Genomic DNA, 23,098 nt, shown 5'->3' on the forward strand with positions numbered 1-23,098 from the left:
GCAAGGCCCTTCTGAGTATTCTACTTGGTGTCCTGTGAATCATATGGTTTTCCGGTCTTGCTGATAGGAGGAGGCAGGCTCTGTAGAAGCACTGAGTACTGTTTCCACTAATCCCTTAAGAGGGTTCTTTCTCCAGGGAAAGGCGGTTTCTTCACATGTACATGCTGATCAGTACTGTGTCAAAATACTCAAGGGAGAAAACGTTTTGTGGATCTCCAGAATTTTCTGGAGCTTTTTTCCTATCCAATATGTTTGACCCTTGAACAATACAAGGGTTAGGGCTGCTGAACCCCACACAGTTGAAAATCCCCCTATTATTTCTGATTCCCCAATAACCTAACTACTAATAGCCTACTGTTGACCAGAAGCCTTACCCATAACATAAACCGTCAACTAACATTTTTTGTATATGTATTATAGACTGTATTCTTAAAATAAAGTAAGCTGGAGAAAAGAAAATGTTAAGAAAATCATAAGAGGGGGCGCCTGGGTGGCTCAGTTGTTCAAGCGTCTGCCTTTGGCTCAGGTCATGATCCCAGGGTCCTGGGATCGAGCCCCGCATCGGGCTCCCTGCTCAGCAGGAAGCCTGCTTCTCCCTCTCTCTCTGCCCCTGCTTGTGTTCCCTCTCTCGATGTCTCTCTCTCTCTGTCAAATAAATAAATAAATAAAATATTAAAAAAAAAAAAAGAAAATCATAAGAGAAGGAGCGTCTGGGTGGCTCAGTCGTTAAGTGTCTGCCTTCGGCTCAGGTCATGATCCCAGGGTCCTGGGATCGAGCCCCGCATCGGGCTCCCTGCTCAGTGGGAAGCCTGCTTCTCCCTCTCCCACTCCCCTTGCTTGTGTTCCCTCTCTGGCTGTCTTTCTCTCTGTCAAATAAATAAAATCTTTAAATAAAAAAGAAGAAAAAGAAAATCATAAGAGAAGATATGTTTATAGTACTGGACCGTAAAAAAAAAAAAAAAAATCTGCATATAGGCAGTGTTCCCGGTGGTCCCATGGATCTTCCTCTTGCTTCAACAGTGTTTGGACAATCGACTGAGGAATGGTAAAGAAGATGTGTTATATGTATATATATATAATGGAATATTCATCAACCATCAAAAAAATGAAATCTTGCCATTTGCAACGATGTGGATGGAGCTAGAATGTATTATGTTAAACAAAATAAGTCAGTCCTAGAAAGACAAATACCATATGATCTCACTCATTTGTGGAATTTAAGAACGAAAACAGATGAACATACAGGAAGGGGAGAAAAAGGAGAGAGGGAAACAAACCATAAGAGACTCTTAAAATTAGAGAACAAACTGAGAGTTGATGGAGAGAGGTGGGTGGGGGATGGACAGACGGGGGATGGGGATTAAGGAGGGCACCGGTTGTGATGAGCACTGGGTGTTGTATGTAAGTGATGAATCACTGAATTCTACTGTAGAAACCAATGTTGCACTATGTTTTAACTAACTAAAATTTAAATAAAAAAAGAAAAAAATTCCTTCTGTAGCTTGAAAACAAATAAATATTCTAATATTTTCTTCTAAAACAAAAACAACAGTGTTTGGACAGAACAGACTCAGAGACCTCCCCCCTTCTTCCAGCGTCCAACCACTCTCCAACCTCTTTTCCAGTCACAACCTCTGGAGACCATCTTCTGAGCCATCCTCTACCTTTCGGACCAGCCAACACAATTTTTGAGCTTAACTCTTTATTGTCAATCAACCATGAGTTCCCAGATTGCTCAGAATTAATGCATTGAGGTGCAGGCCGCCCCTATCAGCTGCTTGGTCAACCTCCATCTGCAAGACTAGGAGCCTCTGAAGCCCAGTGGCCCTGGAGGGGTCCCTCTGGTGACACCCTGGTGTCAGGGCTTCTGTTGAGCCACTAGGCAGTTATCTAACCACCCTGGAATCTTCTCCCAAGCCATGGACCAAACGGAAATAATAAACTTTTTCAGGAAAAAAAATTCCCTTTATGCGTGGACCCATATAATTCAAACCCACGTTGTTCAAGGGTCAGCTGTAGTCTGTCCCACACCTTCTAGCTCCCCATCTCTCCCTTCTCCCAAATTGGTCCGCTTACCTAAGGAGTTAGCTGAACTAATGACTCCACCTGGGATCCCCTTACCCAGGCCACATTCTAAAAACTCTCAGTAAGCTGAAGCAGTTCACCTCATTGGTTTCCATTTCACAGGGATCACTGTCCTTCGTTACTTGATGTCCAACGTCTTCAAAACTGTTGTTTCCTATATTTCATTCAGTTGTTTGGTTGTTCCATGCAGAAGAGTAAATCTGGTTCCTTGAACCAGGTGAGCTTGATGCCCCACTTCACCACTGAAACTCATTGGGCTCAACTTTTCACCAAGTAGGAAGCTGATATGTAATCTAACTCAATCTAGAATATGCTTGACTCCTGTAACTCAATCTAGAATATGCTTGACTCCTGTCATCTAGAGCAACGATGGCTGAGTATTTGTTTAATTTTCAGGATTTAATGGTGATTTTAGATGGAAAAAACAGAGAAGAGATTTCAGGGACAATTACTCTTCAAATTAAGGAAAGTCATCGGCACTCAATCAAGCTCACGATGGGGTCCAAAGTCACCCACACACACAGCTCCTGTTCTGAATTCAGCAAAACCTTTGAAGAATATTCATTGGATCTGTTCTTATTTTGAAAATAAGAACCAAAGGCAATCCATGTAGGTAGGACGAGGCCCAAGACTGCAAGCTGTTCAATTATCATTAGAGCCCACGGCATCACACAACACTCGGCATGGAATTTGAGATCGGCCATAGCGGCACAAATGCCAGTCCTTGCTTTCTAATAGGCCAGGCACTTTTTAGAAGATGGGTTGGCACCAGGGCTGGTAACCCAGTTTTCCTTCAGTTTTCACAAATAATGGCAATTTATGATTGCTAGCTTCTTTCAGTTTTCTCAATTGCATCCTATCGCTCTTCCTGCAAGCTACTAGCTTATCCAAAATCAGATTCACCCACTTGTCTGCCAAACTAGTTCCCCTTCAAATTTCCCTGGGACTAACAACCATTTTTTTTTCATTTACCCAGAATTGAACACTTGCATCAATCTTCCACAAATGCCTTCATTCATAATAGTGCACCCTGACTTTGGCCCTTAGGATAGTACGATACGCACACACATCACCTACATTAAACTGCTGACATGAAAAGGTGAAACTCACACATCAGTTAGTATTCAGGCAGGAACGCTGGTACCAATTTGATCTCATTTAGAAGGCAGGCCTTCACAGCTCTAACTGTCGGGCTCTGTTAACTCTGCCTTCTTCCCCATCGCTGGCATCTGGATTTTATTATTTAGGCTTGACCTCTCCAGGATTCAATGCCTGCTTTTCCCAAGGTGAAGAGTGTGTTGATGCTACCAAATCACTGCTTTCCCGTTAAAATCTCCTATTCCTTTCTTGGCTTTAGAGAACCTGCTGCCAGCACTTGACCAGCATCCTGGCCAAGCCAGAGCCAGTCCTATCACCACATGCCTTCAACCTATAACCAAGCCCTAGTCTAACAGAGAGAGAGAGAGAGAGAGAGAGAGAGAGAGAGACTAGGAGCACATCCTTTTCCTAACACCCACTTTCGAGATCTCATTTCCATGTTCTTATAACGCCAACCAATACAGATAAGGGACACTATTGCTACAGCATAAATATGCAGGATTAGGCACATGAGTGTTTTTGCAGTGGTTTAGCTAGCCACGGGAAGGATGGAACAGACCCAAGGGCCACATAATCTTCTTATGTGTAATCCCCAGGATCTGTTCTTCACCCTTGATTGTTCCCATGAAGATATGTGATGCAGAAATTCCCACCTAGACTCTAGTATGTGGCTGCAAATATAACGGGCATCCAGAGCCTGCAGATAGGAATTTTTCCAATTCGCACACTAGATTAAGAGGGACACATGTGCTCTTGTCTGGCCGAGCAGCAAGTCTCTGTAATATGAATGTGAAACCTCCGTAAAAGCCATGCAAGTTGGGCTGTGAAGTTCTTCCCGAAGGATGTGAGAAATACCAAAATTGATCCACAGACCCCGGGGCAACAGCCAGTAAACACTAAGTTGAGGCCCTTGGTTTCAGGCTAAGAAAGTTCCTCTCTAGTGGGGAGGACTAGTAGACCCAAGTCTGGGAGGCCTTAGGGAAACATGTGTTTGGGTTTTTGAACACTTGACCTAATCATTCAACCAAAAGTCCAACTCACATGTTGATTTAGGGATGATATGAAAGACATATTTTTATACTTAGCATGGGTTCTTCAGTGGGACATTAGGGTCCTATTCTAAGAGCAGGGAGGCGAGGAGTTCATGAAGTGCCCCCAAAGCATGCATTGCTCATCTCCTTCCTCACCCAGCGGACCCCACCTGCAGAGAGAACAGCTGTGTTTCCATAATGGCGGCCTCACAAACTTCTCAGCCCTTGCTTTCCAGCAGAATATGATCTGCCCCAAGAAACCCTAAAACTTCCAAATAACAGAATAAAAATTGTTTAGGACTCACCCTTCACTTGAGCGACAGATTGTGGCTGTGTTGTACACTGTTATCAGTGATCAGGCAGAATAGCAGAATATTGCAAATATGAGCTGGTCTTATGCAGTGTTAGTGAAATATTAACCAAGCCATAACTTGTGATGCCCTAAGGTAGATGTGATTTAGTCTCACCCTCTCGTGAGGAAATATTTAGAAATCAAAATTGTAAATTATACTTACCCCATTAGGAACATTTGTCTGAGATAAGTTTAAATTCATTTTTTTTAAAGAGGCTAGAGAGTAACAGTGTGTATTAGATTATTTATTTATTTATTTATTTATTTATTTATTTATTTATTTGACAGAGAGAGAGAGACAGCGAGAGAGGGAACACAAGCAGGGGGAGTTGGAGAGAGAGAAGCAGGCTTCCCGCCGAGCAGGGAGCCCGATGCGGGGCTCCATCCCAGGACCCTGAGATCATGACCTGAGCCGAAGGCCGACACTTAATGACTGAGCCACCCAGGCACCCCTAAATTCATTTTTAAAAGGAAACTTTGTTCTTTCTCTGCAGGAGCACATATACTAACATGAACACTTGACATTTCAGTTTGTAGCATGTAGCATGTGTTTTAAGATTAACGGTTACTTGAGAGTTTTCTCGCAGGCACGGATTAGTTGTTTTATATTTATGTATCCAAATGTCCCCTAAATAAAAACACTATCTCTGAAGGCACATTAAAACCCTAACCTGCCAACCTTCCTTACTGCCACAATTATTTATTGAGCAATTACTATGTCCTAAGCCCCCTATGTATATCATAGTCTCATTTTTAAAGTACACAGAGATATATAATTACAAATACATACAATTTAAGAAAATTAGAGTTTATTTATATTGATGCAGATCCCCTTTTGGGGAGGCAGAGACGGTATCCCTAAGAAACTGAGAATCAAGCTGAGATTTGAACTGTATGCAGAAATTTAGTTAGGAGAAGGAAGAGAAAGTACTAACCCAAAAGTTTTGACATGTGGGGTAGCATTCTAGGAAAAGAAAATACTACATCCAGAGGTTTTGACATGCAGGCTCTGGAAGAATACTGACTTTTCTGGCTCTCAGCAGGAGGGAGGTAACACAACATAAAGTTGAAACTGTATGGGAGTTGGAAGGAGGCAGAGCCTTGGCAGCCCCTGGCAGAATTTGATCTTTATCTTGAGAATTGCAATCACTTGCTTCCATGTAGCTTAACCACCAGGACGGAGAACTAAGATGACTATCGTCAACATGATTTAAATGTTCATTTCAGGAGATTCTCGCTCAGAAAGTTAAGGTTGTAAATCAGTGAAACTTTACTGTTTGCTCTAGGAAATTCCTGCCAACGAATTTATCCAGACAAACATTTGACTCATCTCTCCCAACATGACAAAAGAGTGCTCACCTGCAGAAACAGCTTGCTTATCACACAACAGTTTATTTATCAAGACTTACATCAAGACTCTCACCTTGCTGCGCCCACCAATCCTAAACTGTTCCATGATGAACTGTGTCCCAATTAGTTTGCCTTGGAAGAGCCACCTTAAGCCACCTGAGCACAGACTGGAAGCCTGTAAATACCCTCCTCCAACTTCCCCTTTCTGAGACACCATTAAGACTCTTTCAAGTCGGGGTTCCCTGCACTCAGCAGAGCTAAGAAACCTAGCTTTGCTCGACCAGCAGGTTTTCTGAAGGTCTTTTTGCGGAGTTGGCAGTTGTCAATCCTAAGAGCAAACAGAAAGTGAGAGATAGGATCAGTTTTGTGTTATAATCTGGTTGCAGTTTGGTTAAGTAGATCAGACAAAGCCCAGAGCCAATGTGTGGATGCAGCAAGGAGGATATTGCTCTAGTCCAGAGGAGAGGTGAAAGAAATTTGGAATTTGGACAAAACAATGAGTCAGGATAAATGGGTGGATCAGAGACATGTCTTGGAGGTAAATCCAACAAGGTTTGCTAATAGATTGGACAGTGGGGGGAGGGAGGGAGACAAGGTATCAGGTATGAATTATACATTTTGATTTGCTACACTAGATAGAAAGTGATGTCATTCCCTGAGATAGAAACACAGGCAAAGAAACAGGTTTGAAGAGGAATGTAGGATTGGGGTAGGAAACCCTGAGTCAGTTTTGGGCATGCTGAGTTTGAGTGAGACACCGAGGGGAGATGTCGAGTAAGCATTAGCACAGTGATGGAACTCACAAAGGTCTGAAAACAAAGCAAGGACCAAACACTCAGAAAATATTTATTTTCAGCTCCGCTGTGGTCCCTGTAAAAATGTCTTAATATTTCTTAATATTCCAAGTCAAAAGGCCTTCTCCACAGCCCTCCAACTTCAAAGGCAAGAAGCAGACAGGAAAATTCCTATATTCTGATCTGAGAAAGGCTCCAAGCCAGTATGATATAATTATTGCCCTCTGAGACCAAGCTGGTTCTTGATGCTTTTGTTTGCCAAGTAACTGTGGGACGCCAGGCACAGTCAGATTGCTAGGATCCGTCCAAGATGACTCTTTCCTCTCCGTTATAGATGGAACAAAACGAAAAATTTATAGCCTGGGCTCTGGGGTAAGGTGAATTTATATTTGACTGTTGGATCTGCTACTCACTAGTTTGGTAATCTTGGAGAATTTTCTTATACTATTTGAGTCCAAGGTTCCTCAGTTGAAAATAAGCCTAACAATAATTCCCACCACGATGGTGTGTCATGAGAACCATGTGAATGGACTTGCTGGCGTAGCACTTGACAGGTGGTATGGACTCAGCAAATGTTAGATATTGGTGCACTCATCCTTGGGCCTCCGCATTAGAGGTTTCTCAAACTTGTGGAATCTGGCTGTGAGAAACATCACACCCGTAGGACTAAGAGGTTAAAGAAACAGGACACCTACATTGTTTTTTCTAATTTTTGGCTACTGTCCTCCACATACACCCCTCCCTCCACGAGCCTTTATTTTCAGGGTCTGGGTATCCAGTGCTTCACTTAACCAGTCTCATCTCAGTAAAGAAGGAAGTGGAAAACAGAATGAAGATGGAGAATGCCCATTTTCCCCCACATGTGACCCCAATTGAACCTGGGGTTGTCTTTTGTGCTGTTAGGTGATTTTTCTCTCAAGAGCTGGTCAAGTGTTCCTTTACTGTAATGCTGCTATTTGAATGGGCTCCCTAAAGCCAGGAGCTTCCTAAAAAAGGAGCTTTTTATGCATCCAGTTGGATTAAGCAAATATAATCCAATTTTTCTTGCACTAAACCATACAAAATAAATCTTAAACAAATTTGAAAAAAATCAAACCATTTCTAATTTGTTGGATTGAATCCCCACAAGATCAAGCTAGCTCAAATGGAATTGTGATCGTGGTAGGGAGACATAAAATTGCTTCAAACTGGAATCAGGCCCGTTCTAATTATATTAGGTGGGTTCAGACCGGTTTAGATGAAGAGAAATGAAGCTGGTCCTGCAGAGGTTAAATGGAATCAAAAAAAAAAAAAAAAAAATTTCCCAGCTCAAAACTGGCTCTAATTGATTTAAGGGGATTAAGACATTTCAAGTTGTATCAATCCATTTGCAGCTGGATTAGATAAATGGGAATGGGGCAGAGCTGACTTGCTCAGCTTGAACCAGCCAGACCAGATTCCAGTGTAAATGGAATCTAACTTTATCAACTTAGGTTAATTTCTGAGCTGTCTGGAAAAATCATGCTTTCAGAACTGGTGTCACTCAATGCATGTGCCCCAGTGGTAAAAACTACAAGTTGCCCACCAGTATCCATTCCCCTGTTTTTCTTTACCACGAACAGAACTATTTATATGGTTGTGGGCAGCAACATATCTTGCTTTGAAAAAACCCACAAAAGGGGCGCCTGGGTGGTTCAGTCGGTTAAGCATCTGCCTTCAGCTCAGGTCAGGATCGGGCTCTCTGCTCAGCGGGGAGCCTGCTTTTCCCTCTCCCTCCTGCTCATGTTCTCTCTCTCTCACGTAAATAAATAGAATCTTTTAAAAAATTTAAAAACCCACAAAAACAGACAAAAAAATACCAAATTTCCCATTCTTCCCTGAAGAGAAGGTATGGCCAATGAAGGGGGGGGTGGGTAGCATCTGGGAAAGTTCCTTCCTATTTCTTGCTGCCTGAAATGTGGAGGAGATGGCTAGAGCCACTGTGCCCAGATGAAACCCCTGAGTAAAGCTTGATGATTGAATCCATCTCTAAGGATGGCAGAGCAAAAATATGGAAGCATCTGGGGTCCCTGACAATAGGGTAGAGGTACCACTATCTGTTACAAAAGCTGTCAGCGCCCTTCCCAAATCTCCTCAACATTCACCAATCCTGCTCAAGGCTGGGGTCATAAGCACCTGTATTCTCTGCTTGAAGACCTCTTAGGGTTGTGGAAGCATGATTAAGATGGTCAGGGAACTAATACTCCCGGGGTCAGCTCTCATCCAGTTAATTCACCAATGTGCTAAATACACCTCCTCCTTACCCCTCAGACGGGCCATCTCTGAAGTATGTTCTACACTCTTTCCCAGAGGTCATGGGCAGGACTGAGCCTCAGTTGGCACAGCATTAATTTGCTCACTAATATTCACTATCCTGGTTTCCTTCCCTTCTGTCACTCCACTGTTCCAAGTGAACAGGCTGCCTGCTCTCAAATCCTAGTCCGTGTCTGCTCACGGAGTAACCAAATGTAAGACACTGTCCCCAGATTATCTATGTTGGGACCTCTTTAGAACAGAGAAAAATAAAACCCTCCGAAGAAACCACAGTTAATGGGGTTTTCTGTTATTTACTGCTACAGCTCATCTCCTTTGATCCAGTTAGCAATGAGATACTTCTTCAAGTTCAAATCCCTTTATGTTACTAGGTCTTTTTCCAATAAAGAACCGTGGTTAAAAATCAAAAGAGGAATTTAAAAGTCTTTTGATTGAATAAATTTCTGCTGACTGCTAGAAGAAATATTGCAAATTATATTTTAAATGCCTATATTTAGCAAATAAAAATTCAGTGAATAAATGGCCTCTACGTTGCCAACTCTAAAGGAAATCTCAGTTTTCACTTGACCCATCCCCAGGATTTGATATGGTTGGTCACTCCCTCTTTCCCCGAAAATGTTTCCTTACTTAACCTGTGGGTGACCATTCTCTTGATCCTTTCTCTGCCTCTTGGCTGATCCTTTTAAGTCTTCATTGCTGGTCCTCTCCCTCCTGGGCTGAAGTCCCAGGGCTCAGTCCCTTGTCCTGCTTCCCTTTTATATCTGCGGACACTCTCTGGATGATCTCATCCAATCCCGTAATTTGAAGTAACATCCCTATGCTGATGGCTGTCAAATTAATAACTTTATCCCCAACTTCCCCCTGAAATTGAGACTCAAAAGTAATTACTTATGTTTGATCTGGTTGGCTGGTGGAGACAATTCAAATTTTACATGACCAAAAGCAGGTAAAACTCCTTTTTGCAGTCCTTACCTCAGTGGATGGAATTCCTTTCTTACAGTTGCCCAGGAGAAAAGTATATGAGACTCTCTTAAATCCCTCATTTCCTGGAGCACTCTGCTTCATCAGTCAACCCTTTCAACTCCGTATTTATTTATTTATTTATTTATTTATTTATTTTTGAGAGAGAGAGAGAGAGAGAGAATGAGCTGGGGTAGGGGGAGGAGGTAGGCAGAGGGAGAGAGAGAGAGAGAGAATATCCCAAGCAGGCTCCACACTCAGCATGCAACCTGACATGGGGCTCCATCTCATGACCCTGAGATCATGACCTGAGCTGAAATCAAGAGTCAGATGCCCAAGCAACTGAGCCACCCCTCCAACAACTCTACATTTAAATGCCTCTAGAATCGGGCCTCTTTTCATCACTTCCCTTACTGTGACTCTAGTATAAACAAACTATCATCATTTCTTGTTTGGACTGTTGCAGTTGCTTCCCGTTTGGTCTCCCTGAATCCATGCTTGCCACGGACACCTTATTCTTCAAACACTGATCGAAGTGATCCTTCCAAAATAAAAGTTGAATCCCATCAGTACCCTGTTCAGATTCTCGAGTGTGTTTCTGTTTAAACCTAAGTCTCCACCCACAAGGCCCAGTGTACTAACTTGCAGATATTTCTGTGACTTCATCATCGGCCACTTACCTCGTGATTCCCTCTGCTCCAGCCTCACTTACCTCCATGTTGGTCCTTGAACATACCACGAATGCAGCTCCTCAGGGCTTTCATTTACCATACCCTCCATTGGGAATTCCCTTCCCCCAGATACCGATATGGCTCCCTCCCTCCCTTCCTTAATCTCCCCTCAAATGTCACCTTATTAGAGAGGCCCCTCCCCAACCAACTTTTCTCCAATGGCACACCTCTCTCTCCTTTCCAGCCTTTTTCTTCAAAATACTTATTACCACCTGACTTGTTGCATATTTACTCGTGGACTGTCTGCCTCAACTAGACTGAAAGCCTACGAAGAGCAGAGACGTTGTCTGTCTCATTCACTGCACGTCCCTGGCACCTGGATAACTGCCTAGGACACTGTAGGGACACCATCAATATGTTCAATGTGTGAATGAATTACAATTAGCCTTTTATCGAAAAACTATTCTTGACCATTCAAATATCTCATTGGGTATGGTATATCTGAACATCTGAAGGAAAAAAGAATGGAATCTTCAAAGTGTCTGTTAACAGTTGTTCTCTTCATTCATCAGAGAACTATAATCTTTCAAGAAGAGGCCCAACGGGAGCTGACGTGTGGTTATCGGGTTCCCGAGGCTTTGCCCCGTGGAGGACAAAAAACTAAGTAAGAGGCAAATCCCTCCTTTGCTAGAACTGCTTTTTCCATTTTATTCAAGGTGTTACCTCTAAAACAGACAGCTTCCAATGTGCTTCCTCAATTATTTAGCTAAAATGCCAAAGGAACACAATTACTTCTAAAATGTATTGAGACAACCCAGTAACAAGGAGATGACAGGAAAAGAAAAGCCAGGAACACGAAGTGTGTGCTAATGTTGCTTTTTATTTCATGAAACTGGAATTATTGCAAACATCAATTTCAGTCACATTTTATGTAGACATTAAAACAAAAAAGCACAAGGTATGTAAAACATATGCACACACAAATAGTTACCACCCGAGAAGAAAGGAATTCAAAGAAAGATTAAAATATTCTTTGACCAATGGAGATACTGAGAAACCACATACCCTAAAGTGAAAATATGGAATAAAAGCAAACAGTACACATCAGCTTTTTAGTCTTCAAAATTTAATCAACAAAAGTTAATGATATCATATGAAAGGTTATTGAATATGCTAAGTCTAATACTTAAATGCTCTTCCATCTTTTGCCTTCCAAATCAGAGTTCTAATTAGATTCACAATCTTACCTTGTTGAACTCTGCACCCACACCTCTGAATTCTGTTTATTTCTTAGTCAAAGGGAGTTCTCCTAGAAATCCAGGACCAGGATCAGAAATAGAATTATAATCATCCACTCCCAAGAGAAAGGGAGGAGGTGTTTGCACTGAAAAGCCTCTAATTCTCAGATTCTCTGCCTAATATGAACCACTTAAGAGTCTACACTGACGTTTCAAAGCTTGAGAAAGGGAATGTTGTATAACCCTGGACTTCATTTTGGTTGTTTCCTATAAGCAGAGAACAAGATAAGAAATGGGCCCCTCGCGCTGAAACAGGTACACAGAGATTTATCTACCGTCTACTCCAAGCTAATGATGCAAGTGCTGTGGGAAGTGAATTGGGACTCTTCCTTTGATTGAAAGGGCCATACTACAAAGTGTTTGTCTTTATCCTTACCTCTAATTTAGGTAATTTAGAATAGATAATGGTTAATTTTAGCTTTTGAGAAAAAACATTAAGCTGCATAAAAGATATATCTTTATAAACATCTTCAATAGTTTCTGCTTTTAAAAATAGTTTTGATGGACTTCTGATGCCCCTAAACATTAGTGCTACCGGTTCCACAGCCTTATTTTCTGACACTGGCTCAGGGGCCGCTGAAATAGCAGATTATCTCTTTGCTGGCAAAATATGAGAGCTATTATTCAGTCTTTATAAGGTTTCAGCAAACCACTGGTTCTCAGATTTTACCTTGCCCCTGAATCACCGGGAAAGCTATTTAAACTGTGCTGAGCAGCACACCCAGACTGTCTGATTCAGTAGGTCGGGGGCGGGGTTGAGAATCCGTATTTTTAACGAGTCCCCAGGCAATGTTGATGCTGCTCGTCTAGGGACCGCCATTTTGAGAACCACGGCTTTCAACTATTAAATTTATATGTTCTTTAAAGAGCAGTAGAAGCTTAGAATCAGGTCCTATGTGGTATTTACTAAACTCTCTACAAGGCTGTGTCCTAAAGACAGTTCTTAAGAAAATTCACCTTTCACTTCCTCCTTTAATAGCAACAGTAGTGCCCAGGCAGCTGAAGAGTCCTTCCCACTATTTGCTTAGCATTTCCGTTTGGCCACACCAGGCCAGGGCGTCTTTCCTATTTCTTCCCAGAAGGCCTGCAGTCTCTTCTGTGTCCCCAGATGCCGTGGATCTGGAAGCCTCCCCAGGACAGGACCCATGTCCCTGGGGAACCAAAAGCCACAGCTACATGTCTCTCCCCAGTAGGTCTATTTCATCCAGGAGGAAGTCCATGTCCTCCCGGCTCACTTGAGGGCTGATCACCACCTGGCGGAAGAAGTTGACCTTCCCGCGGTGGGGCTGGTAGCCCAGCATCAGGCTTCCCTTCTTCATCATGCGCTCCTTAATGGTTGGGGCCACCTGCGCCAGGCGAGAGGAGGGAGCCGATGAAAGACTGGAGCACATTCTGGGGGCCTACCAACCAGTCACGTGATACCCACCGCCCTCCCCTGTGGATCCCACTCCCTCGCACACATCCGGCTCGATATTAATAAGAATCTACTGAGAACTCACAGCATATGAAGACTGATCCGAGGGCTTTAGATAAATTTAATTCATCTAATCTCCACAGTAACTTCACGAGGGAGATAAAAATACAAATTTATGAATGAAGAGACTGAGGTGCAAAGAGATTAGTCTGAGGTCCCGCATTCGGTAAAAGTGAGTGAGAGAGCAGGCAGCTTCACCCAAGCACACACTCTGAAACCTAAATCATTATGCAGTGCTGTCTCCTTCAAAACAAATCAGGGGTCCTCAGGGAGCACAGACGTCAAAGTGTCAAATGGTACATTCCCAACTTTGTCTGAACTAAAAAATGTTCCAGTTCAGGCATCTTAAGTAAAGAAAATTAGTCTTGGATGGGGAAAACAAACACATACACAAAATAACAGCTTTGCATTGATAGTCTACCAAGGAAAACACTACTACGGATATTATGCGCAGTTCTGTTTTGAAGACTAATAGCTTATTACTTTATTAATAGGATATGTGACACATAGACCCTCTTAATTATGAAAAGGTGTAAAGGTAGGAATCAAATAGGAAGCTCATATTTTATAGATTTGTAGATAATAGGCAGAGAATGGGACCTGATAATCCAAGTGCATAAATTTTTCTAAAAGTTTAATGTTTGAAGAAATTACTCCAATTTAAGAACCACCTGGGAACATCAGTCTGTTTTCATATCTGTAATGTGACCACCAAAGAATTAGGTTATAAGCTTTTAAAATAGTGAGGCTGATCTTTGGAATACCAAATTAAAAAAATTCAGAATGCAGTCTTCCTGGCTTGGAAAGGCAAGCAAAGGTTTTCCATTTTCCTTTTATTTTAACTCTTTCAAAATTTCTGAGTGTGTCCTATGTGAACATATAATGAGACTAGAATGAGTTTTTCTCCTCATCTTCTCAGAAAGATGAGACTTAGTTAATCCAGAGGGAAGAATGCATACGTAAGTAACATCAGCCATGATGTGCTTTGAAATTCCTTAGGTGAGGGGCATACATCTCAGTTCCCACAAGCCCATCTTGGGGTGTGACCATCCCACACCTCTCTATCTTTTAAACATACCTATGTTTTGCCAGAGACCCCCCTGAAAACAAGTCAAACTACTTCATCTGCCACTCAACATAATCTTGATCTGTTGCAAAGCTTATGGAAAAAACTGGGTGTTTTAAACCTCTAGAGGTATGATGTGCTATACTGAGTCACAGAGCCTTCTCTGTGACATACGAGGGTATGTACGAGGATAATTTTAACTAAGTACTTTTTTCCCTTATGTGCTAATTTTAGAACCTAAATCTTGCATAACATGGACTACACTAGGCCTACAACAGCAAAAACAAACATCCATTAAGCACAACCACATTGCCATTCTAGCAAAGTATTGGAGTTCTCTCACGGATAATGAGACATAGAAAATAAAATCTATGAGCATAGAAGAAAAAAAATGTAGGAAAAGAAGATGAAGTTAGACATCAGGTTGGTGAAAAATAAAAAGACGAACAAGTTCTGTAGATTTCTGGAAACATGTTACAAATTTTATTCTGGGCTCTTTAGAGATTAGAAAAACAGGGTTAAATAATTACCTCCAATCTCTGAGCAAAATTTAGCGACAAGTGTTTAGTGGATGGGAAAAGGAAGCAAGTAGGTAAGTCTCTACATAACTAAGCTCCATGCATATCTGTCTGAAACCCTTATATTTGACTGTTCCAAGCATCAGCTAAGTTTTCTTCCAAAGCTCTATATTCAGGTATCATTTGTTATTGGAATCATAAAAATCAAGTGAAATGATACATGAGCAAATGAAGGGTGAGTGCAGAAAGAGAGTGCTTTCCATAAAACTAAGTTGAATTCCTCGGAAAGACTGGATAAAGGGGGGACTGCTAAACATCGCTGCAAGTTAGGTGTGGGAAGAGAAATGGCAAAGCCTTCAAGCAGAATCTAGAGTCCAGACTGGTTCTGCACATATGGATGCCAAGCCCTCACTCTGCTTACAGAAACCTGGGCTGGATGGGATAGATGATTCCTGAAGAGTGTAGTTACCACAAGACCAGTAGAGACCCTTTGATCATCAGACCTCTACTCAAGAAAAGCCTCACTTACTTTTGGAAAGCATTTAGAAGTCCTCACTTGCTGGGGAAAGAAAAACAAGCAACAGCAACTTTCCACCAAAAGATGGGGAAATAAATGCACATAGATATATTTTAAGTTAAAATGTTTCATGATGTGTGCATCACATTTTTTCTAGGATTATTTGCTTTAACTGACCGTCGTGGGTAGGAGGGGTTCTGGTGTGAATATGGACGTGAAGCGTGCGTGTGAACATGTGTGTGTGTATGCACAGTCACATATAATTTAAACTTTTAACCCACCATTTGTCATGCGCTGCTCTTAAAATCTTCCTATTTTGTCATAACGCAAAGCGGAACCATGGTTTGACTTAGGCTCGTGACAAAGGTACATTTAATTTTAATTTAAAGAACAAGTGGACTCTTGAAGGTAAACTGAAGGTCTGAGAGAAAAACATAAGAGTGTCATTGCTGATACATATAGGAAGACCTGGTTCACATAAGACAAATGTCTGGCCAGGAGAGTCACACACCATCAATTTTAGAGCTTGCAGATTTGTGGTTCTGCAAACTTTTGTTTTTGCTGTTTTTTTTTTTTAATAAAAATTCCTTTCATATTCATCTCCATCTTCTTCTAGGTACCCAGGGTATAACCGGCTCTGGATTATAGTCAATTTTAAATTTAAAACAGGCATGTGCTTGGCTCAAGCCTAATTTGCATTGTCTATTCCTGTTTACATTTCAATAACCCTATTTCCCCCCCCCCAATGGTATTTTATGCCTTACCTTTGGAGACCATTAGAATTTTGATTCCAGCTCATAAAGTGTCAGAGGCTCCCATGAGGCAACTATCAAAATGAATCTGTCAGGTCTGCATTTCTTGTAAGCAAACCAAAAATATTTTCTAATGGGAGCAAGAAAGATAAAAGAGGACACCTTGGACATTTTAATATAAAGATATTTTTGATCCTTAAAATTCTTGCTGTTGTAGAATGTGCTTCCATGGCGAAACACATGGCATGGGAACCAAACTTCAAAGCCAGATTTTGCCACTGACTTTCAAAAATTATGAATAAATGACTACACATCTATGGGACTCAGAGAACAAACGAAGCAAGGGTTTAGCAGGACAACACATATCTTATTTTTGTATCCATGAATATATGGATCGTAGAGGTAATTACTCCTAGGCAAGAGAGGAGGACCTCTTTAATCTATGAATCCTTCATAGGAAAAGCAAGCCATAAGCCACACCAGGGCTGATATTCACTAAATCTCTATCACAAATTACAGTTGTCATAGTAGTACTGACAACCCTTGTTGCTAACAAATATTTTACCAACCCTTTACAATTTGCAATGAGCTTTCACATATCTGATTCCCACGAACTCAGGTTAAAGCTTGTTTGAAAGAAGCCCATGCTTGCAATTTAGGGACCAAGAATGTTCTCATTAACAGCCAGCTTATCACATTTGCAGCTAAAAAATCAACCATTTTCTATTTCTAAAACTCAAGGCACAATCCAGTGCTGGGTAACCTGGATATTCTCTTTTGCTGACCGAAGCAGAGAAACAGTCCTAATCCGACAGGATGGAATATTCACAGGGGAAAGAAAATATGCAGAAACTAAATGTAAGTATCTGAATATCGCCCCAAAGTGGAGCATGCATGGAGGAAAGCAATTTGGCAGGAGTGAGATTGCTTTCCAGCTCTCAATTATTTTACTGCTGGTTTTCCTTCAAATTGTAAATCAAATTCTTTTCGCATGCTTCAGTGCCCTGGTCCCTGCATCTTAAGTGGGGGAAGATCCTGACATTTCTGTTTGGTTGCACAGAAACTTAATCGACACGTTTCTGTAGGATTGCTGTCGCCCCCGCCCACCTTAAATTATGTTCCAGCCATGATTTAGTCATTTAAACAGAATTTTGTTGTCACACTCCTGCAGCAGAAAATAGCATTTGATACTTAAAAGTTGCTTGAACCCAAGGGAAAAACAAAACAAAACAAAACTTGCTCATTCTGGCCAAGTACAGTGATTTGATAACAAGGAACTGACCGGACACCAGCATAGCCTTTCATGAAAATAAAATTTTAATGTCCATAAAATGGAATTTCTTCTTAACTATGTGTAACGGATTTAAGGTTGACAACAACACATTTGTTTTCAGTATGCAGAGTGTTTCTCAAACTTTCTGTGAGGAAGTTTATTTTTTCCAGTGCATCACAGAAATATTTTTGTGAACTATGATAAAAGTGAACTGTTTATTGAAGAGGAATTACTAAATAAAAATGAAGTGAAAAGGAATAATTAATTACAAGTTCATTTTTAGAAAATTTTAAATTCAACAGTAAAGTTAAACTGCTAAATTGTCATAAAAGTTTCTAAACAGTAGCCCTTGAGTTCCAAAATTTACTTATTGCAGACTGGTAATATTCAGTTTATGGATCTGCATGGGGCTGGAGAACACATTTTGAGGATTGCTGTTCTGTTTTAACTCCCTTGACTCCTCGTGGGTGTATATTATTTTAATTACGAATCTTGATGTTATCTTGCTTATTTATTTACGCTTATTGCCACTGTCTCCATACCACTTTGAATGGTGTCTTGTCCATCATACGACGATGCCTTAGTTTACATAAATCATTTCCCCATTGTTAAAGCTTGGACCTGCTTCAGTTGCAATGGCAATTCAGTGAAACCATAGAACCAATCATGAAACCTCTAAATCAGTCCTCCAAAAGTTAATCCAGAGATCATAATAGTAAATGGTTCAAAATGGTCTAGACTTCAGGATCTATATACAATTTTTCCCATTATTTGCTGTGCAGGTGAAATCAAGTCACAATTTTTCACTTGTCCAATATGGAGCATCAGAACACCTAGGGTGGCTGGGAGGACAAACCCATAATTAAAAGAGGGGGTCCTTTTGCAACAAATTTGAGGGACAAACCCTATATAAGCTCCTAACTCTGACTCTAGCCAGCAATACCATTCACAGCTTCTAATAAATCCAGACGGACTTGTGTTTTGCTAAATTCTCCCATAAACCATGAACAAATCAATGCTCCTCAAACTCCAGATTTTAGAGCTGTCTTCTCAATTTCAATTTAATTAATCTACATTTCATTTTCTCCAAGGAAGCAAAGATTCTTTGGGGGTAGGAGGCTAAGCTCATAATAATTTGCAGACACTGTGAGTAGAGCATAGGGTGGGCAGGCAGGCTAATAAGCTGAAGAGTAAATTATGAGAGTTGTATTGTAACTAACATCTTGCTCTAAGATGATCTCGCCTAAGAGAAATTTATATCTAATGTAGAAAATGATCTACAAAATTTTTTCTCTATATAAAAAGTCACTTTGAAAGAGTTTTAAATTTTCTTATATCTATCTACACTCCACTCATACCTCTTTGGTATTCTCCAGAATAGTTTATAGACATATCAAGGCTAAACATTTCCATGCACGGGGTTAAGCAAATAAACACTGAGAAAGGAATAAAATGGGGACTCAATGCAGTTGCTACACTTTACTGTTATTTTAGATATGAGGGGCAAAATTCTGTTCTTTCAAGGGTGAGATAATAACTATTTCAGGTTTTGTAAGCCATAGAGTCTCTGTGGCCAATACTCAACTCTGCCATCGTGGCATGAAAGCAGCCCTAGACCATATGTACACAAATGAACAAGGCTGTGTTCTAATAAAACTTTATTTAAGGACAATGACGTTTAATATATGATTTTCACATATCAAGAGATACTAAGCTGCTCTTGATTATTTTTCAACCACTGAAAAATGTTAAACCCATTCAGAGCTCCTAGGCTGTACATTAATAGGTAATAAGCTACATTTGGTTTGGGGCATATGTAGGGACTCCCTGGTCCAAGCAGAAAGATACATTATGATATGTAAAACTACCCCTTCAAAGGAAAAAGCACATAAAAAGTTATGTTCATTGGGTTTTTTTTTCAGAAATTCTACATTGAGGGCGCCTGGGTGGCTCAGATGGTTAAGCGTCTGCCTTCAGCTCAGGTCATGATCCCAGGGTCCTGGGATCGAGTCCCGCATCGGGCTCCCTGCTCCTTGGGAGCCTGCTTCTCCCTCTGCCTCTCTCTCTCTTTCTCTCTCTTTCTCTCTCGCTCTGTCTCTCATGAATAAATAAATAAAATCTTTAATAAAAAAAAAAGAAATTCTACATTGAGTCAGGAAATGCTAACAGTCCTCTTGACCCTCCTTTGCCAGCCAAGCATAAAACCAGTACACAGACTGATGGTCACTGTGATTTTCTTCCAGCAGTTATTTTTTGAACAATCACAAAAAGTAATTTGCTTTTATTTTCTTCCTAAATAATCTGGGTTCCAAATAATTTGGGTTCAAATAGAAAGTCTTGCCAGTACTAATGTTATGCACTTATCAAAACTCATAGAACTATATGCTTTAAGAGGTGAATTTTACCTGCGTGTAAATTTTGAAACGAATAAACAAATTCATTGAAAAAATAAAAGCAGGTCTAAAGAGGATAAGTAGCTATATGAGATCAGGCAAATAACTTTAGTTTCCAGAGCCCCAGTCTCCTCATCTCTAGGCAGGAGATGATAATAGTATAGTACCCCTTCATACAATTGATAAAATATGGAATACGATATTATAGATGCAGCATGTAATGCTGTGAACAGATAGTACATGATGGAAATGAATATTCTTATTCAAGAAAAGTCGAGAGCACAAACTCCGGAAAGGAAACAGAGCTCTAAATTGGGATGTTCCCTTCCAGTTTTACCACTCACTTCACGTCCTTAAGCAAGCCACTTAATTTCTCTGTAGGCCTGAAATAAGAAGGGTCATGGTAACTACTTTTAGATGCAAAAGATATAAAGCTATTTTGGACATAGTGGCACTTGAAGCTTTTCTTCACGGTGAGGCTTTTTTTGGAGGCTCATTAGATCAAACATTTAAATGTAACCACCATGCTTGGGGCACCTGGGTGGTGCAATCGTTAAGCATCTGACTCTTGGTTTCAGCTCAGGTCATGATCTCAGGGTCCTGGGATCCAGCCCCTAGTCAGCATCTCCGTGCTCAGCGGGGAGTCGGCTTGTGGATTCTCTGTCTCTGCCCCTCCCCCTGCTGGTGTGCTCCTGTGGGCGCATACGCGCGCGCACACACTCTCTCTCAAGTAAATAAATCAATCTTAAAAAAAAAAAAGTAAATGTAGCTACCATGCTTATTAAATATAATTCACATATGATTATGGATGATTTCAGGTGAGTTTGGGTGACTAAGCTAACATTATCTCTTCAGTTTATACATTTTTTGTTTGCATTTTGAGGCCATTTTTATATGGCCACCAAATATTTTTATATGCCCCTATTCAATTCCTCTGCCCGCCCTGCTAATTTTGCCTGATAGCTAAATAAACTAGTTCTGTTTATTAGAGTAACCAATTATCCAGTTTCCTCACATCAGATCAATGAATATCTGTAATCAATCATCAACAGCATCCCTTTCATTGTTATGAGTCCAGATGCTAAGTTACAGGTTTAGAATAACCATACAGAGACCAACAGACTAACCTGGGACTCAATTAGTGAAATTCTATGTAACTTTGAAAAAATATTTATCTCCTCTGGGACTCACATTCTTCTATCAATAATCCTTTGTAGAACTGTTATGTGGACTAAATGAAATAATATATATGAATGCACCAAGCACAGAATTTGGCATCTACTAGACACTCAATAATATGAACTAGTCTTATTAATATCTTAAAATGAATTTGTTTTTAATCAATTTATATTCAGACCTGGTCTTTTATTACGTTATTTCATTACTATCTCTTGAGAGATGAGCATTTGAAAGTTCTGTGAAAACATGATTTGTAATTTATTCTTTCTCCCCAAAGCAACTAAACTGTATTTAAATAATTCTGAAAGGTTGTGAGTTCGCAGTTTTAGAAATTAAATCTTATACCTCATGCATGTCACTTCTATATTAATTTTCTATTTAAGTTCCAAGTTTTTTCCAACATGGGCAAAGTAAACTCTTTTTTCCTTTAAAAAGTAAGACGGTGGTTGATCATCTTGGCAGTTTTGGTGGGGATAAGGAGGCAGGGAAAGAAGCTTTCCATTGAAAGATATTGTGGGCAGGGATGAGTTCCTATTGTATGCTAGCAATTCCTCTATGTTGTATAAGTATTTTGCAGAAAACAGAGATATTTTCTAAGTAAAAATTTACTTCTTCTTTGGACACATGAAAAGATCATATACTGAAACTGTCATTTTTCCCCATATTCACGAGCCATGTGTCCAAAATTCTACAGTCTTTTATTTTTAGAAGATTTTATTTATTTATTTGACAGAGAGAGAAACAGCAAGAGAGGGAACACAAGCAGGGGAGTGGGAGAGGGAGAAGCAGGCTTCCCGCGGAACAGGGAGCCGGATGCAGGGCTCAATCCCAGGACCCTGGGACCATGACCTGAGCCGGAGGCAGATGCTTAACGACTGAGCCACCCAGGCGCCCCCAAAATTCTACAGTCTCCTTGTGCTGTCCCGCTGCTTATATTTTTATCAAAGGAAGACTGAAGAGTAATATTAGGAGCTCCCCAAATATCCTGAAGATAAAAATCACCTGGATTGGACAGGGTGGGGGCCCCAATCCAGAGCAACCGGATTTGAATCTGGGTTAGACCTGGTGGTCTCTACTTTTGCCACGCACTTCAAATGCTTGTTATCACTATGCAAGTTTGGGAATATGGTGAATGACAGTCCTTTTAGCCGGAGAGGTAAAGTTAGGGTGAGAGGTGAGTGATATTTTGGACTGAAAAGACGATTTTGTGTGAGGAGGGGAAAGGAGATTGGGAATCTTCCCCTTCTTGAATTTCTTATGTCAATTTTGTAATAAAGACTTGGCTGATAGTGAAAAATTAAAAATTAAAAAATAAACCAGTGACCTTCAAAGAAATTGCTGGCCAACTTTTCTATTAATCATAAAACCTAATAAAGTGTTGAAAACACTGAACCATGGCCCAGGAAACAATAAGGCTCTTTCTTTTGATTGCCTAGAGAATCAATTTGCCTCTTTCCATATATTTTCTGCCATTCCTTACCTGTCCAATTCTCTTCTTACTTCTGTGCTCAACACTCACTCATTCCCCTGGTATCTGCCCCCTATAATCTGGTATATGTCTCCTGAGCTTAAATTATGTAAAAGTGGTGGTCTATAGCCCATGAAATCAGATTCATATAAAAGATCATTTCAGCTTGGCAGAACATGGAGAAATAGGCCACACTTAGACTGGACGTACCTCTTTTCAAATATGGATTTTTTACCCTTATTTTCCTCCAGAGTATCTCTCAAAAATCAGACATGCACAAAATAAAGTGTCTCAACTTAAAAGAAGTGTCTGGTTTATGCCCTTTCTGATATGGAGGAGCTAAGCACAAAAACAGAGGTTAGCATCCCGGAAAGACTGAAGAACACAGTCAGCTTCACATTTGGTGTTTACAACGTGGAAATGACAATGACAGCAATTCCAATAAACCTAATGTCAGTCATATATTCAAGGCAGCCGAAATGAACAGTCATAAAAATAAACCAAACTGAACTGAAAGCATTAGCCGA

General features: G+C 40.6%; 1 protein-coding gene across 1 annotated transcript in view; it reads right to left on the bottom strand.

Annotated features, from left to right (window-relative positions):
• Positions 1-13,103: 13,103 nt before the first annotated feature.
• GADL1 (GAD like acidic amino acid decarboxylase 1) overlaps positions 13,104-23,098 on the bottom strand; it is a 138,456-nt gene continuing 128,461 nt past the window's right edge. Inside the window, exon 14 of the mRNA XM_028107179.2 lies at positions 13,104-13,277. Coding sequence (XP_027962980.1) covers positions 13,104-13,277 — 174 coding nt within the window. The remainder of the gene's footprint in view (positions 13,278-23,098) is intronic.

The sequence above is a fragment of the Eumetopias jubatus genome, unplaced genomic scaffold (genome assembly GCF_037043125.1).
Source record: "Eumetopias jubatus isolate StellerSeaLion01/CBP00866 unplaced genomic scaffold, mEumJub1_p1.0 scaffold_1, whole genome shotgun sequence".
NCBI lineage: Eukaryota > Metazoa > Chordata > Mammalia > Carnivora > Otariidae > Eumetopias > Eumetopias jubatus.